This window comes from Buteo buteo, chromosome 18, assembly GCF_964188355.1.
Source record: "Buteo buteo chromosome 18, bButBut1.hap1.1, whole genome shotgun sequence".
Lineage (NCBI taxonomy): Eukaryota > Metazoa > Chordata > Aves > Accipitriformes > Accipitridae > Buteo > Buteo buteo.
Genome location: NC_134188.1, coordinates 9,991,511 through 10,008,256, shown reverse-complemented (window position 1 = coordinate 10,008,256; position 16,746 = coordinate 9,991,511). Strand labels below are relative to the sequence as shown.

The window sequence follows — 16,746 nt, the reverse complement described above, 5'->3', positions numbered from 1 at the left end:
GGCCGGGGCCGGGGCCGGGGGGGCGGGCAGCGATCTGTGGGCGCCGAGCCAGGTGCTGAGCCTGTGCGCTTTCAGAGAGTCGGGGAAAATACGGTAAAGCCGGTGTGGGCGTGAGGAAGGAGCCTCAGACCCACTCGTCTGCGGGCAGGCTGCGCTGAACCCTGCCTTTTCATGTCCCGGGAGGTTTTCTTTCCCATGTCTATGGGCGCTGTACAGGCCAAACCGAAGAGCAGGTGATCTGTGTCTTCCCCGCCGCATACAACACCTCACCTGTCTTTAGGATACAGTTCAGCCGGCAGCTGAATAGCTGGTCTGGAATGTAAAGAGGAAAAAATCGTATTTCTCTAAAGCTTGTTATTTGTTACTGCCTATATCAGCTTATGTACAGGCAGAGATTGCTGTAAAAGGGGAAAAAAAAAACCACCAACAACATAATTTAAAATTCCTCCTGGTTGTTTCTAGGATTTCCCACAGTGACTGTATTTAAAGGACAGAGCAGGCATCCTGTTGGGACATACTGGCAGGTTGTTCCCTGCCCCTGGGCTCACCTTCCCATCCCAGGGAGGAGGCCAAGCTCACGCTTCTCAGCCCAGCACCCCGTCCCAGCATGGCTCAGGCACGCACCCACGTTCAAGAGCTGAGTGCTCTGGGGGCCTGCGGCTGAGATACTGCAGGTGGCCCTCATCACCACCTCGGTACTGCTTGGTGATGGGGAAAGAGGGATCATGGTGTTACTCTCTAGAAAATGTAACAACAAAGTAATTTCATGGGTTTAGAATGATGGAATGTAATTAAACAGGGAACACCTCCAATGATTTGTCTCCTAAGGTGGTTGTATCATTTTTATTAGAAGCATTTGCTGCTACTAGGAGATATTTCAGGGTGTTGGTAGATGGGGGGCTGACAAGGCTGTAGGAGAATTAAATCAAGCTTCCATGCAAGCCTGGACTTTCACATGCAAAACAATGAGAGCACAAATGAATGCTGCGTGTATTTGAGTAACATGAACTTCACGTCTCTGTCACATGCAAAACAATGAGAGCACAAATGAATGCTGCGTGTATTTGAGTAACATGAACTTCACGTCTCTGTGCATAGAGACCATGAAAAACAGGTTCCTTGGAAGTGGAATTGTCGCGTCTGGTTTCTTCCTTGCTTTTATCTTTAGTCTCCTAAACTCCCTCACCTCAGGTAACCACAGATCTCCACTGACATGTGGATAAATAATGTGTGATACTCCCAACAGGCAAGAGAAAACATGTATAGTGTTAATCTGGAGTTACGTATGGCTTCTTGGCTTTCCTCTCCCTCTGCAACAGCTGGGAGCACATTTGGAGAAGAAGGTGACTGGGAGTGGTCAGCATGGATGAGGTGATGGAGAGCTCCATCCCTGGGTTTGCTGATGACACCAAACAGGGGGACTAGTCGGTGTGCTTGAGATGAGGGCTGCCATCCTGAGAGACCTGGACAGGGCGGAGGAATGGGCCATGAAATTCAACAAAATTCCTGCACTCGGGTGCCAGGGAGCAGCGAGGGTGGGCTGTACCCTGGGGAGTGGGGTTGAGGAGCACAGCACCATGGCTGGCAGCAGGGCTTCACCAGGGATGGCCCCACACCTGGCAAACAGCATCTGGGGCAGCTGAGAGGCCGCATCACCCAGGAGGCTTGTGGGGACAGGGCAGGGCTGCGGTCAGGCAGGGATGTCAATCTGCAGAGCGGGATCAGGCCCTGTGAGGGGAACCAGGGTCAGACACGGCTCTGGGATGGCTGCAGGGCCCTGGGGACGTCAGCCTGCAGGTAGGGCCAGGCTTGGTGGGGCCCACGGCCAGCCAGGGAGGACTGTGGGGAGATGGAGACCAGCGTATCACTGAGGCAGGGACTGATGGCTGCAGGCTGGGCTGAAATGTTGTCCTGGGCCATGGGCAGGGTGGGGGGAACCCTTGGGAGGGAGCGGGTCAGGGCCTGTTGGTGTCCTTGGGGCCCTGTTCCTGAGAAGAAGCCACCCCTGTGCTGGTATGGGCTGGGACTGGCTGCCGGGAGCAGCTCTGAGGGAATGGCCCTGGGGGTCCTGGTGGGGAGTGTGGGGGACGTGGGCCATCAGCGAGTCCTGGCAGCAATGACGGCCAATGGCAGCCTGGGCTGTATGAACAGGGGCAGAGCCAGAGGCCGAGGGGAGTCGTTATCCCCCTCCACTCAGTACTTGTTAGACCACATCTAGGTACTGCATCCAGCTTTGGGCTTCCCAGTAAAAGACATCAATAAACTGGATCAAATTTAGGGGAGGCCACTGAGGTGATGGGGCTGGAGCACTGGCCCTGTGAGGAGAGGCTGGGGGAGCTGGACTTGTTCAGCCTGGAGCAGAGACGGCTTTAGGGAGGGGATGGACCCTACAGAAGCCCCCGTGACCCTGGGGACATCATTGAGGAGATGGCGCAGGACAGAAGGACAAGAGACAACTGGCATAAGTTGACAGAAGAGAGTCAGCCTGTAACACATTTCCTCCATGAGGACAGTCTGGCAGCGGCACAGGTTGCCCAGAGAGGTTGCCCAGTCTCCATCCTCAGAGATTTTTCAAGCACCAACTGGATGAAGCCTTGAGCAGCCAGGCCTGACCTCAGAGCCGAGCCTGCTGTGAGCAGGAGGTTGGAGCAGAGACCTCCCAAGGTCCCTTCCAGCCTGAGCTACCCTGTGATGAAACCATGAGATTTCTGTCCCTTCTTTCAAATACCATTGAGATATTAGAAAGGTCAATGGTCATCTGGGGACACAAGTGACCTAATGGGTAGACAGAGATCCAGACAGAAACACCACCTTAACTCATAAACCCTGTTTCCTCTGAAACCAGGCTGACGGACTGTGTCATTGAACTCGGGTACCACATATACTGGCTGTAGTAATTAAGGTTGAAAGACTGGTGAGTCTCACACACCGTCACACTGCACGTGGCAGCCAGGCTCTGCTCAGGCCTAATTCCAGCTGAAGCCATTTTCACGTGGAGCTCATCACCTTGTAAAACTACTCATCAAATACTACACTTGGCCCCTACATGGAGTATTGGCTCCTCAAGGCAAGTTGTAGGCATATGGCTCGCTAAGGGGTTAACATGTCTGTCTACTGTAAAGATACTACTGCTGATGGAAAACTGTTTGTGTACCAGAGACTCATCAGCTGGCAGGAAAGGAGAAGGCAGCAGTAAGCACATCACCAAGGCAGCACATCCCTCCTCTGGCGTGACGGCTGCTGACAGCTGTGTGATGGACTGAGGCTGGGTGCCCCGTTTTAAAACTATGGCATCGTTTGCCATCAACATCCTGGCAACAATAGTAAGATGCTGGATTTTATTTTTTTAAATAAACTGTCTATGGCATTCACAGTAAGTGAAAAATAAACACACTACCAATACATTTTTTCATTTGAACGCAGAATTTATTTCAAACAAATAATTTAAAATATGAAAATCCTATAAATTATGAACATTTATAGAATATACTTTTGCCAAAGAAAAAGCTTGGAAGAGCAAAGGTGTCAAAATCCGGCTCTGCTAAACTGAATGGAGCTGACTGCTATTCAAAGGATATTTATCCCTATGTTTTCATGCAGTTGTCTGTTTTACAGACTACCATTATTTAGTGTAAATATTAGTTTACAGATCCTCAATAGGCTGCAGTCTTCCACAACTGATTTATGACCAAACGCAGTTTTTACTTGCTTACACTGAATCAAGCCACCTAATACCTGTACATACATAGCACAGCAAATGAAAAAAAGTTATGCCAGCAAGGAGAGAACTTAATCCAACTTCTTGAACAGGTAGAAAATATTTACAAATAAAAATGTTCTAAACCATCCACTTCTAGTCAAGAAAAACTGTATGACCATTTACTTCCCTTGTAAACACTTATTTTATTACTCTTTACCTTATGTAGGCTGGTATTCCCAATTTTTGGATTAACATATTTTGCAGAAATGTACAGCAGCAGAAGTTCCTGATACTCAACTGGTTTTATTGTCTTACTCTACAGCATCCTGTACATATAGAATAGAGCCATTTACAGAAAAACATAATTTCCCCTTAGAATACCCCATTTTACAAGATTGCAATTATACAGTAGTCATTTCCTTCCAGGATTGCATATGTCAGCGTATGTTTATATCCTTCCAAAACAGGCATGTCATAGAGATCAATTCTGACTATAAATACTATATTAGTCCTTCTATGTACAACAAAAGACAAATTACCCCAGCATAAAGTAATAATACTTATATATCGGTACAGATTTGAACTACAGACCCACTTCTTTAACGAAGTTTACAGTATAAAAAAATAAGGAATCCAGTTACCTACTACAGTATTTTCATCTTTTAGTTTCTTGTGGAGTAGTCAGTAATACAAGCATTGCTTGTTTTGTGTAAAATATATTATTTTAAAATACCAGTATACTGTCCTTCCAGTTACAAAAATATAATTATGTTCTACAGAAATTTTATTGAATTAAAAAGTGTATAAAAATATGGATCATCATCTTAGACCATATGTGAAATTAGAAATAAAGTAGAAGTGAATGTATCTTTATTTAAAAATACTATCTTCTGGCTCAGTGAGCCACTTCTGATTTTGCATAAGAATAGATCAAAGCTTAGTTAGAAATTTAATGGCCAGGGACGAGTTTTGGCTACTGAGTAATAATACTACATTATTAGTGTGGCTGAAGAAGAGCCACTAGAAAATGTTTACAGCCATTCAGTTCAAAGGATAAAAAGTACCATGATGACAGCAAGAATGGTTGAAAAATACCAAGGAAGGATGGTAATTTAGCAAAAGGCAAAGAGGATTTCTTACTGGTTTTATTTACTTTGTATGTACAAACCCGCCAGTCTGTACGGTGCAGTTGTGACCCAGCCAAGTGCCCTCTTGGGCCGCCTCGGGTGGTGCTGCCCTGAAGGAGCCCAGCGGCTGCAGGTGCCTCACCCTGAGACCAGCCAAGCACAGGGGCAGCAGGAGAACTTAGGGATGTAACAAGTTGTATTGGTTATGGTTGTCTTCCCACTATTAGGGCAACTTAGGATCCAACCTATGAGGTTTATATAGGAAATAAATAGGGTAAATATTTTTACATTTTTGCATGGGTTAAAGTATCAGATTGCTAATCCAAATTAACCCATTCCTAAGTCAAAGGCAGAAATCTGGCCATTCATCTCAATTTTAGCCAAAGCTGTGCCAGTTATTAATTTCCCATGTCTGAAAAGCAGATTTCCATGCTCAGCTGTGTTTCTTAACACCCTCAGGAATTTCAGTGAGTTTTTCCAGTGCTGTGCCCTTTGCTGAGCTGTCTCCCAGGCACTAGCAGCACTTCTGCAACTCACATTGCTCATTGCTCTTGCAATGCTGAGGAGAAAAATCCTGGTGTGGAATCTGCCTCAACTGCATAGCAGAACAAGCGCCACCAGGGACATTACTGCTACACTTCCCAGGAATGCAGAAAAAGAACATTCATACACAATATGCTGTAAAATGCTGAACAGGTTTCGTTTTGTGGGGTGTTTGTTGGGTGGGATGGATTGGCATTATATTGCTTGATCTGGCAAATGAGGAAAACTGGAGAAACAGCAATTTATGAGCAAAGTAACCTCTAGGTTTTCTGTTAGGTCTTGTAAGAAAAAGTAGCTCAAGCCAGAATTTATCCATTCCAGCACTGCGTAGCTGGCAGGAGCCTAAGCCACTGCTTGCTGACTCAGAGGAAAGCCATCTCTGGAGTTACACTGCCCGAAGCTCCACAGTTGTTTACCTTCTATTATTTTGGGAAGGCATTTTTTAACATTCTTTTTCCCTGCTAGGAGAAACAAGTATGTGGCTTCACCATTGTTAAGACAAAAGTCAAATGCTCAAGCTAACACAACATACTAACTTCTTTAAAATTAATGAAGTTGTACCAATTTATAGCAGCACAAGAACTGGCTCGAAGTATTTTAGGTGTTTTTGCCTGCCCAGAAACTACTGAGCTATCCTGCCATCTTAGTACCATGGGCCCTTCATAGCTCTGATTCTTTATCTATCTCATCTAGGTAGTATTCGTCATCAGTAGTGGTATCACTGTCTGAGTCTGAATAAGCTGCTGGGTCTTCCCGATAGACATCAGTTGGCTCTCGGGGGGATGAAGCAGCCGATGACATTTTGCTCTCAGCAGAACTTAAGCTCAAAAGCTCAGCCCTGTTTATAGAAGGGGTCTCTCTATCTCTGAGAGCACCAGGGTTATTAAGAAGACAAGGTCTCCATAATCGCCCTTCTGTGAGTGACCTCTTGATATTTTCCAGGAAAGCCAACTGTTGTTCTTTGCCAAATATACCAAATTCAACAGAAGGATACATCAAATTCCTAGTGCTGTAACATTTTTCATTGTCCGATGCCCAGTTTTCATTTTCATCACAAGACAACAGCTCTGAGTAAGATTTAAATCTCCTCCCATGTATACCATCTTTTGTTAGAATATTGCTTCCCAAGGTGAAGGTCTCACAGGAATCTCGAGCACAAATACTCTCAGAAAGGTGACGCTCACGCTGACTTTTGGCATGACTCTTGCGCAACTGATGGCTATGCAAGTTAGCATTTTTTAAGCTAGCAGACTGACAGGTATTTTGACACGGACCAAGCACTGTCCAGGAAGTCAAGTTTTGTTCTGGACATGTGTCTGCCTGCAAGCAGCTATTTACATATGTGTTTGAGTTTTTGTCAGTTAGAAGTGGCAAGGGAGGACTGCAGGCACGACTGCTAGCTCTTCTTTTCTCATCATCCAGTGGGTCTGATGTAGTAGCACTGGGGGAGATGGGCTGGCTTTTGCTTTCTAACCTGAGATCAGATGTTTGGGAATTCTTATTTCTTGTGGTTACCGTTTTATCTGGAAATAGGGTTGTAAGACTTGGCATATTTTCCACTTTCACCGCAGTTTTTCTGGGACTGATGGCTTTCTTCGGGGTGTATGAGCTTGTAAAAGACTTCCAATTGTTATTAACAAGGAAAGAAGGATCATTCTGATTTTCAGTCTTCTTATTCTCAGCTGTTCTTGGTCTTGGCGTATTCTTGTCAGGGTCCAGACTGTGATTCTGATTTTCATTGTCCAGCTGCAGGAATGGCTGATGGGAATCTGTTGAAATCAATGAGTCAAGGGACATGCTGACCTCCAAAGAAGTGGCACTTCCATTGTTCTGTGCAAAAATGTTACTTATATGTGGTTTAGGGGGTAAATTTTTACTTGAAAATTTTCGACTTGTTTTGTAAACAGCTGCAAGTTTATTTTTAATTGAAGGTCTGTTTTTCCTTTTTTCTATATCTTTGACTTTGTCTCTTGTGCAGTCAGAGAGAAGCTTGTTCTCATCTTCTGCACTCTCTGTTCTCTTCTGATCTTGTGTAACCCTGAGGACTTTATCTTTACAGTTAATGTTCAGGCTGCCTTCACTGTACCTCTCTGATTCCTGCAAACCAGTATAATCTTTACCTATCTGAGTACTCTGTGAGTTTTGCTCTTTTTTAATTTTTGATTTCTTTAATTCATCTGTATCTGTGCTAACCACTTCATCTAGCTGAAGTAATGGATCAGCACTGGAAGCTGTGCTTACCTCAGATGCTTTGTTCTGAGACTCTGAAAGCACTTTGCTACAAGAGTTTAAATAATTTGCATTTTTTCTTGAACTGTCAGCCCTTAATTGCAGTCCACTACATTTATTATTATATAGAGGGGTGGTTTGGTGTAGGAAATTTACTCTCTGTTTGACTTCAGTACTATCCCTGTACGTATCTTCCACAGGAGGAAGTGGCACATCAGCACGTTCTGTGTTACTGTTCCTTCCAAGGGAACTCTTCTCTTCTGGGTGGAGGAGTAAACTGTTCAGATTTTTATTGGTGTTCACTTTAAGGGGCTGACAGCAGTTTTCAGAGTTTCCCTTCTGTATAATATTTTTATTTGTTGAAGTAGAATACAAAGGATTCTCTAAACGTCTGCCTGGCTTGGGAAGGGTTGATAAAGTGGACATCAGCGGTGTGGCTGTTTGTAAAATGTCCTTCTTTTCTTTTAGACATATTTCTGTATTTTGGCTGCTTGAAGCATCAGACATGGCCTTACCTGACTTAGCCACTATTGCAGTGGATTGTGGACCACCAAAAGAAATTTCTTTTGTCACCATGTCTGAAAGCACATTTTCTGCTAATGAAAGATCTGCTGAACCATCTTTCCCACTAGGTACCATACTCACTGACTTTGAAGTACATATCTTCTCAGAGCTAGGAGATAAGTGGGAATTCTCTTCTTCACTATCAACAGCAGTTCCTAAGTTCTGAGGTGTGACCAGACCGGAAGATACTTGGTCAGATGAATATGAAGGCACCTCTTTTTCCAAAGTAGTGGGGAAAAAAACATTTGCTAAACTCACATGACCTTCATTTTTCTTGTTTTGTATTCTTGGTGACTGGGCATTTTCTTTGGGACAAGATAAATCTGCATCCTCTGAATTATCTCTAAAGAGGTTACAAAATGTTCTTGAATGCCTTCGTGGTAATGTGTAATAAATTGAAACTAGTTCATGATACTTGACATGATCTTCATCAACACAAACTGTAAACGTGCTTGTAGTTTTATATTTCTGCAAAAAATTTCCCCTCTCCTTATAATCTGAAAACACAGAGGATTCTCTTCTGCTTAGATGTTTACATCTGTCTGTCAGTTCAACTGATGTACTACTACTTACTGAATCATTAGGACTTTTGGTTAAAGGACTGGGGTAATCTTTTTCTTTGTTACTTGTAGCAGCATTTAATGATGCTGAAGTTAAAAAGGAATGTTTTGAGTCTAAACAAGACACATCTCTTTTCTTAGAACAAAAGGCATCAGCTCTCCATGGAGTTTCAGACCTTAAACAATCATATGTTGTTCTACTTTCTCTAGGTAAAGAGATGGGCGTATCTGACATAATACTACCAGCAATGCTAGCTGATTTTCTAGGCAAAGTGTAATAAATAACAAGCGGGTCAGGAGATTTAAGGGTGTTTCTGCCAGGGGAGCCAGTAATGCTGCAGCTACTGGTATGTCTCAGCAAGCTGTCTTGCTTGTGAAGCCTTTCAATACAAGGTGAATTACTCCTTATTTTTCCGCTTTCTTTTTCAAGGCAAAAATAACTTAAACTATGTTCAGAGGTCTTGGGGTCTCCATCAAAGCTATGCGTATAAATATTTCCAGAACTTCCATTTTGTGGAGAACTAGTAGTAAATTGTCCATTGGAGTCCTTAGTAACTAAAGTGCTTGTATTTTGCAGTGTTTTCTGTGAAATCTTTTTGTTAACACCTATTCTGCTCACTTGAGCTGTTTTTCCACCTTCTCCTTGAGATTCAGTAACTGTGCAATTTACTGAAGAACTAGTTAGCGTTCCTAAACATTTAGAAATGTGTTTATAAGAAAGTGCTTGTGGAGAACTTTGTGAGGAGCTAGATGAACATTCAGGAGGACAGGACAACATGCCTTGGCAGTTTGCTAATTTTTCAATGGATGGAGCAGAAGCAACATTCAGCAGTGAGGACTGCCTCTTTGGAGTAGCTTGGTTAATGGCTTCTGCACTCTGATTATCCTGTTTGATGCTCTCTCTTTTTGCTGCGTAATGCAGATTATGTTCCTGTTCCTTCTCACTTGGAAGGAAAGGTTCCTTCCTGCTCTCATCAGCTGGCAAAATACAGGGAGGCTGACTAAACACACTGTTGGGTGGGCAATTGTTTTCCTTCATTTGTATGTTTCTTTTATCACCATTTGATGTATACATTTTTGCAGTATCTCCTCTGGCAGTGATTTGGGTTTGTCTCTTTGATCTCATTGTGTTAAAGAGAGATGCATCACTTTGCAACATGGCAGAAGCAGGGCTATTAGAGGGAAAACTCTGGGTGTTGATGTAGTTTGTATCTGCTTGTTGAGAAACTGACTGTAACGGCATGTCTTCACCTGGCAGTTTCATACCTGCAACCTTTTCTAGTTGTGTAAAGTCTGCCTTAGTATTTCTTTGGGTAACGATGACTGAATTCCTGTTCAGTCCTATAGGTTTTGTTTGGTCCTTTGAATTAGGAAAGACTGACTCATCAGTTCTGATACTAGACGAAGAAACTGAAGAGTTACAACTTAGCCAAGGCTGACAGCCCTCCGTGACTTCTGAAAAAGGTCTATTTGCACTTCTTGTTATCCTTTTGATATTCGTATTTTCTGGAGAATACACGTGAAAATCATTCTGCAAGTGCTGTGAACCAAACTTGGCATTCTTTGCATGTGCCCACTGCTGGTCATTTAAATTAGCCATAATCACTTCAAAGCTGGCATCAGGGGAAATAAATGCTTCATCACTGTAGTACTGAGGAATATCAGCCCAAGAAGGATAGCTGTCTTTTCTTCCATAAGAATTTTTTTGGTTTGCATACAACTTACCATGAGAAGAAATGTCTCTATAGTAGGATCTAGAGAGATTATTTTCTGATTTGTATAAAGGATAATTTTCCCAGTTATCAAGGGACAATGGAGAAGTAGCTTTGTCAGGGCAACTAACTCTACTAAAGCAATTACTGCTTGAAATAGATCTTCTGTAGTGGTGTTTTGAGTGGTAACATGAGTATTTCTTGGTTTCTTGCAAAGAACTAGGATATCTACCATGGTCCGTAGCATGAAACTCTGTCAGTGATTGGGTTCTAAACATTTTTTCTTGAGTTGATGTTTGTCCAGGAGAGTCTGTTGTGTTGTTCCATACAATAGAAGACAGAGGAATTCTCTTTGGGTTCTGTCGACCAAACCTTGGTAAAAAACCATTGTTGCTCTCCCTTGTGAACGGATATTGTAAACTAGATGCTGATAGCTGGTCAGAAGATACTAATGATGGACATCTCTGAAGGGAACATACAGAGTAACTTCTGCCAGCAGTATCCCTGTTCATACAACTCTTGTGCCTAAATCCACTGTTCTGTGTTACGGAAGGAGGATATAAGCTACCTTCTGAAGACCGTCCAAAAGAAACGGAAGACATCCTGCTGCTTAGCAGATGAGAATTTCCATCGACCGGATCACCATATTTGTAATCTTCTTGAAAGGCTGTCTGGTGCCAGTTTATATATGCACTGTGTAATTTCCTTGGTCTGATGAAAATCTTGTGTTCATCTTTGGCTCTTATTGTTCTCAGTCCATCTGGGAAAAATGTGCTAGGCATGTCACTCCAGTCATTTCTGTGTTGCCCCCTACTAACAGTCTGCCTCTTTGAAGTAGGGAATGCATTACTGTATTGGACATTTGATGCACTGCTAGTAGAAACTGTCCTGTCCAATGGGTCTTGGGCTTGTTCCTGGGCCAGCTGGTCATCCAGATCATTTAGAACTGCACAGGAAAAAAGAGGTACTTGGTTTTGTTTTAATTATCTTCTGACTATTTATGTTAAAAAGTTTAATGTACTACATTAATAATCAGAACCGGTTTTGAAAGGAGCCAGCTTCTCAGCATTCAAAACCCTTCCCAAACCAAACCTTCTTCCTCCACAGGACCTTTCAGCAGTTACCCATTAGGACTACAAGAAAAAGAATGTGCTGCTCCATGACTGATCTTAAAACTGTTCTTTATGTAAATGTTAGTCTTTATGCTATTTAAAAGAAAAACAAAACAATTTGATGTCTGAATTCTTACTCACACACTATATATGTGTGTGTGCGTAAACTTTCCAAACCTAGTTCGTAAGCAAAAAATCCCTGAAAACAATTCACTAAGCAAACATAGACCTTTCTGTATGTTCACAAAGCACAATTATGATGTAACTGCAAGAATACACAGAATCCTGCAAACCATCAAACAAGCATATTCAGTAGTCTGGCATGTCCACTGTTTGTTTCTTTCAGAAAAGAAGCTCTCCACTAAACTGTAGCTTATTACTTTAAAATGAGCACCGAAAAATGGTATTTTCCGTATAAAAAAGGCTAATAGTTAGGAACTCGTGATTCATTCTAGCAACAAAGCTGTATTTATATAGGTAGACAGTCTCATGAACTGGAATTAAACACTATACACCTCAGTTAACCAAGATATTCAGCCATAAGACTAAGTGACAGCAATGTATTTAAAGTATTTTTATTGGCAAAAAATATAATGCCTTTGCTAATTGTATTCTTTTTGTATTTTGAAAACAGCACACATTAGATATAAACACAAATGGATATGGCTGTTCTGTTACAGCATTTCCTAATCCTTTTAAATAAAAAAGACTGACTGATCAGTCATTACAGATCTGTGCTAATAGTACAGAATCATTAAGAAAGCATTGCTAGGTATGTATAGTTGGAATAAAAAAGTTGATATAAAAGTACTAAATTTTTAAATTTTTCTAAGTTTCTCTTCAGCACAAAAGAGAGAATACTGCTGAGAGAGTCAGTTTAGAACACAAAAAAAGATGAGGTGTTTCTGAGTCTTCCATTTGGAGGAGATCAGCCAAGCTATGTACAGTTTTTCTCTGTCAGTGGGCAAGTGTGCACAGTTGTGACTGACCCCAAAAGCAGTGACAGGCATGTGAGTTTCAGAAGAACCACAGCCCACCATGCAGTGCTCTCCCCTTCCAGCATTGCTGACTCACCCACTGCTTCCTGATCATGCTTTCAATCTGTGATCTCTTGTAATTTAGGGTGGTAAAAAGTAATATTCATGGACATTTTTTTGCATAGATCTGAGAAAGTTTATGGAAGAACACCTTGGTATTCCCATAGGGTGGGCCTGATCTCGCCTCGCTTCCCAGCAGTAAGGGAAAAAAAAAAAAAAAAAAAGGACCAGCAACTTTCGACTGGTGCTATAAAGGCTCCCTGAAAGCTAACTGAATGCCATAATGCCTGTTGATTCCATGGTCTGAGGCTTTACAATTCATAAAACCAGGCCCAGTAATTCATCATTATCAAAATTATGCATGCAGGAAACTGGGATGAAATTCTTCTTGCGTAACTGTTATGTCTGCATCTAAAGGATGCAATATGGGCTCCTATCACAATCAGCAGAGCGAAAGGTACGCTTTCAAGGTGTGATTCTTCTGAACTGGATCTGTATGAGATGAAATGCACTCTAAGAGTGACCAGTGACACATCTTGAAGTCAATGTCAGAGTAGACATTCTGCTGTCAGACGAAGCCAGCAAAAAGTAGCTACTATGCTAGAAAGTAATGAGCCATATCTTTACAGCCTATGCTTTTGCAGGAAATTCTCTGAAGCCAGTCACCACAGTCACTTCTGGTAACAATAATATCAGAACAAAGTAAAGACACACACTTACCACTGAAAACCTCCTTCTCTAGCTGTTCATTCCATTCCTGTGTACTTTTCTCCATCATTTCATTTTGGTTTGCATCAAAAGAATGACCACTTGTTTCAGTTGACATTGGGGAATGACACATTTCAGCCTGTTAAAAATTGTAAGGCAACATTTCAGGTCTAAATGTGGGTTCAAATCACGTTTCACGTGTTACATCACAAATCATGTCACAAGTCACAGAGATCAGTAAACTCTTTGTGGGTCCATTAAATACTGTATTATTAAAATACACAACTGAGGATTGTAAAGTTGCATGCATTTTAGAGACTTTTACATATGTATTAAGGAGATTTGCTCATCTTGTCCTCATACTGTAGTATGTTTTGGATACATGAGTTATAATGACCTTATAATAAGGGGCATAGTTTACTTATTTTTTTGATAAGCATACTTATTGCATTGTATCTCTTAATTTAGTTTTCCCTAATCACTTCTTCCTTGACCAGCACATTTTAGAATTCACACACTGACCTCCCAACAGATTTAATAATTTAACACCATAGTCAACTTTCATATTGCAAGACAGCACTTTAGGGGGCTGTGATAAAGTACCTTAGCAGTGAGGAAAATGTCATCCTATTCCCCATCTGAGTTTAGTTTACATGTTAAGCTGGAGAGGTTCCTATCCCATCCATATTTCTCTCAGCTCACAGTCTCAGACAGTAGAAGTGCAGAAAACTGCTGAACTGCTGACTTATTTTAGCTGAGACTCTTCCTCCTTTTTTTTAAATAAAACCCCGTACCACTTTTTAGTTCTCAATATTCATAATATTTTGTTTGTCTAGCTATAATAGTCCATTTATATAATTGGCAGCATTGTCTGATATGATCTTTGTTCAGTCATATATTAATACAGATTATCCCTTTGTTTTTGAAATATGAGAGAAGGGAGGTGGCCAATTTACCTCCTCTATACCTTTGATTATATACTGTATAGTTTCTTAGTCCCCTCTGTGGTTATACCACACAACCGAAGACGAGGAAAGACATGTTAGTAATACAGGCCAATAAAGTAATTAAAGTAGCAAATATCACCCTTGGAGGAAATCTGTTTATTTCAACAGCATGCACTTAAATTACATCAGATATAAATCTGTCGTTTCATCCTTAAACTGAGCTTGTGCTTGTAAAATGCAACATTCAGCCAAAAAATAACTTCCTACTGTCAAAATTTACATTTACATGGTAATTCTGCACATGGAAATGTTGCAGGAGAGGCTCTAGCTTACTGCCTGCCGGTCAGCTCCTCTTTTTCACCCTTGTACAAATTAAAAGAAACAAAGTAAATACACTAGATTATTTATTCAGTGTGAGTTTTGACCTATTTGCAGGTTGGTTGCAGTTGCCAAAACATGTGAGGGTTTTGGCCTAGGAAATTATCCCTGCAATTATTACCTCATTAGGAGAAAACTGAAACCTGATCAGAGCTAGACTTGGGGCTTAGCTAGGAAAGCTTTGGACTTGTATAGTTAACAGGGCAAGCTCATTCTGTTGCATTCAACAGGTTCACAATACAGACATTTCACTCAGTGTTTAAAACAAGAACAGCAAGAACACTATTTAAACAGGCATTATATCAACAGCCTAAACAAAGGAGACTAGTTTTTGAAAAATCTGTGGTTTAAACATTGCTTACAATAACGTTGATAAGCTACTTACCGTTGCCATTTCTTCCACTTTCGAAAATGAGCTAGCAGAATTGTCATATCTGTAGACAGAAGGATTTAAATGTTGGCTTTGAAAAGAAACATGATGTAATTTTACCAGGTAGTAAATATCCAGCATTTTCTCTTTAACAACTATTGAGAAGCATCTGAAAATAAGACTGCTCTATGAAGAATCCATCCTCCCCTCCCCAAAAATCCTGCCAACAACAAAATGCTGGGGAAATACACCATTCATTTTGGCCTTGTCAGCTTGCAATTGTTGTAGCTGCACAGCCAAGAATGAACTCAACCTAGTGATATCTCAAGGTCTGGAACAGCCATAAAGTAATTGTTTCAATCCAGCATTACAACAAGATGGTATTACTTCTTTTTCCAAACAACAATAATTTAGTAGGTACTACTAATAGCTGAAGTTAACTACTTGTAAATCTGTAAGTGGTTTGCATCTGCAATTCTATTGTTTTTCTCTTCCATTTCAACCTGCTCAGACACAGAGCTGTGCTCTGCCCCTGCGAAGCAGAGACAGACAGCAGATTATTCTTGGTGTGAACTTTGGGACTTGCTGCTACTCACCCAAAACAGCCTTTATTTACCAATTTTTAAAACATGGTAGAAGGCTCGTCTGCTGTCCTAAGCTATATAGGACTGCAAGGGCTTGGCAGAGAACTGGCTAGAGCGTCTGTGAGTAATGCAGTGGTTAGAACAAGCCGAGAAGCCCTGAACATAAAAGGTATTCTGTTCTATGGATGACTTGCAGACATACAAATACAAAATAAACTAAAGAAACAAGAACAGGACTTGACTTCACTGAGTCTATTCGAGTCTGCAGATCCTTATTTTAGAACTAAGCAAACCAAGTCCTTTCAGAAGCCCTGATGGAAATGTTGCTCAGCTTGTGGTTATTGCCAGTTCTTCCTTGTCTCAGAAACTGTTTTTTCCCAGGAAGTTAATTCTTAAGGGAAAGTGAAGTAGGGAAAGACGGTTCTGCTCAGTCCTGTTTGTCTCAAAGTCTTTTTGAATGACCTTGTTCTTAGGCTCTTAAAACCTTCTTGGGCTCAGGTAGACTATTTTATTGTGCTTCCACAGCAAGTATAAACTGGCTTGTTGGCAGGTTCTTTGTGGCCCAGCCTTTCCTCCTGAAGTGCTTTGTCATTTGTTTGCAATGTGCTTGCAGGCAGGGAAGAACAGTTGAAAGGTGCAATTTGTTTTTGCTTCTGTAATTGTGAACTGTAAAACCAGGATTCCTCTCTGACATGGGGTCCAACTGAAACCAAAGGAAACAAGCCTGTTGACCTCAGTGGGCTTAGGATCTGGCCACACAATCTGAATCCAAAATTCCTAATTTTTCCTTGTAGCACTGAATATGAACAGCCATTAATTCAGTGGGTTACAGCTTCCTGTGAATGAAGTTTACCGAACCAGGACTCAGAGACATATGTAGCTCTTCCTTTAAACTAAAATAATGTTGAATATGTTTTAATGCTTCTACAATGAAACTTATGTTTCAGAGTTTTTACAATGATTTCCTGCAAACCAAGTTCAATGAAATCCTGTGGCTTAGCGAGTCACCTTAATTTTAATTACATGCATAACAAAAATGTAAAAGCTTTGTTAGAAGCTCTCCTCTTCAGTTTTACTGTGCAAAGCTGCTCTACGGTTCTCCCCACTTGGTGCTGTGCTTAATGTTGCGTTAACTGCTCCTTGCAATGAAGCTACATGAAGTCGACATGTTAGTT

At 41.5% G+C, this 16,746-nt stretch overlaps 1 protein-coding gene across 5 annotated transcripts in view; it reads right to left on the bottom strand.

Annotated features, from left to right (window-relative positions):
• Positions 1-3,426: 3,426 nt before the first annotated feature.
• The window catches only part of EXPH5 (exophilin 5), a 38,581-nt gene continuing 25,261 nt past the window's right edge, over positions 3,427-16,746 (bottom strand). For 4 of the 5 annotated variants that reach the window (XM_075049978.1, XM_075049979.1, XM_075049980.1 and 1 more), the window contains 3 exons: positions 15,003-15,051; positions 13,305-13,431; positions 3,427-11,381 (listed from right to left, as the gene is read on the bottom strand). In XM_075049978.1, coding sequence (XP_074906079.1) covers positions 6,031-11,381; positions 13,305-13,431; positions 15,003-15,051 — 5,527 coding nt within the window. In that variant the 3' untranslated portion in view covers positions 3,427-6,030. Of the gene's footprint in view, positions 11,382-13,304; positions 13,432-15,002; positions 15,052-15,813; positions 15,917-16,746 lie in introns of those variants that run through there. The other variant, XM_075049982.1, reaches the window with a different exon arrangement.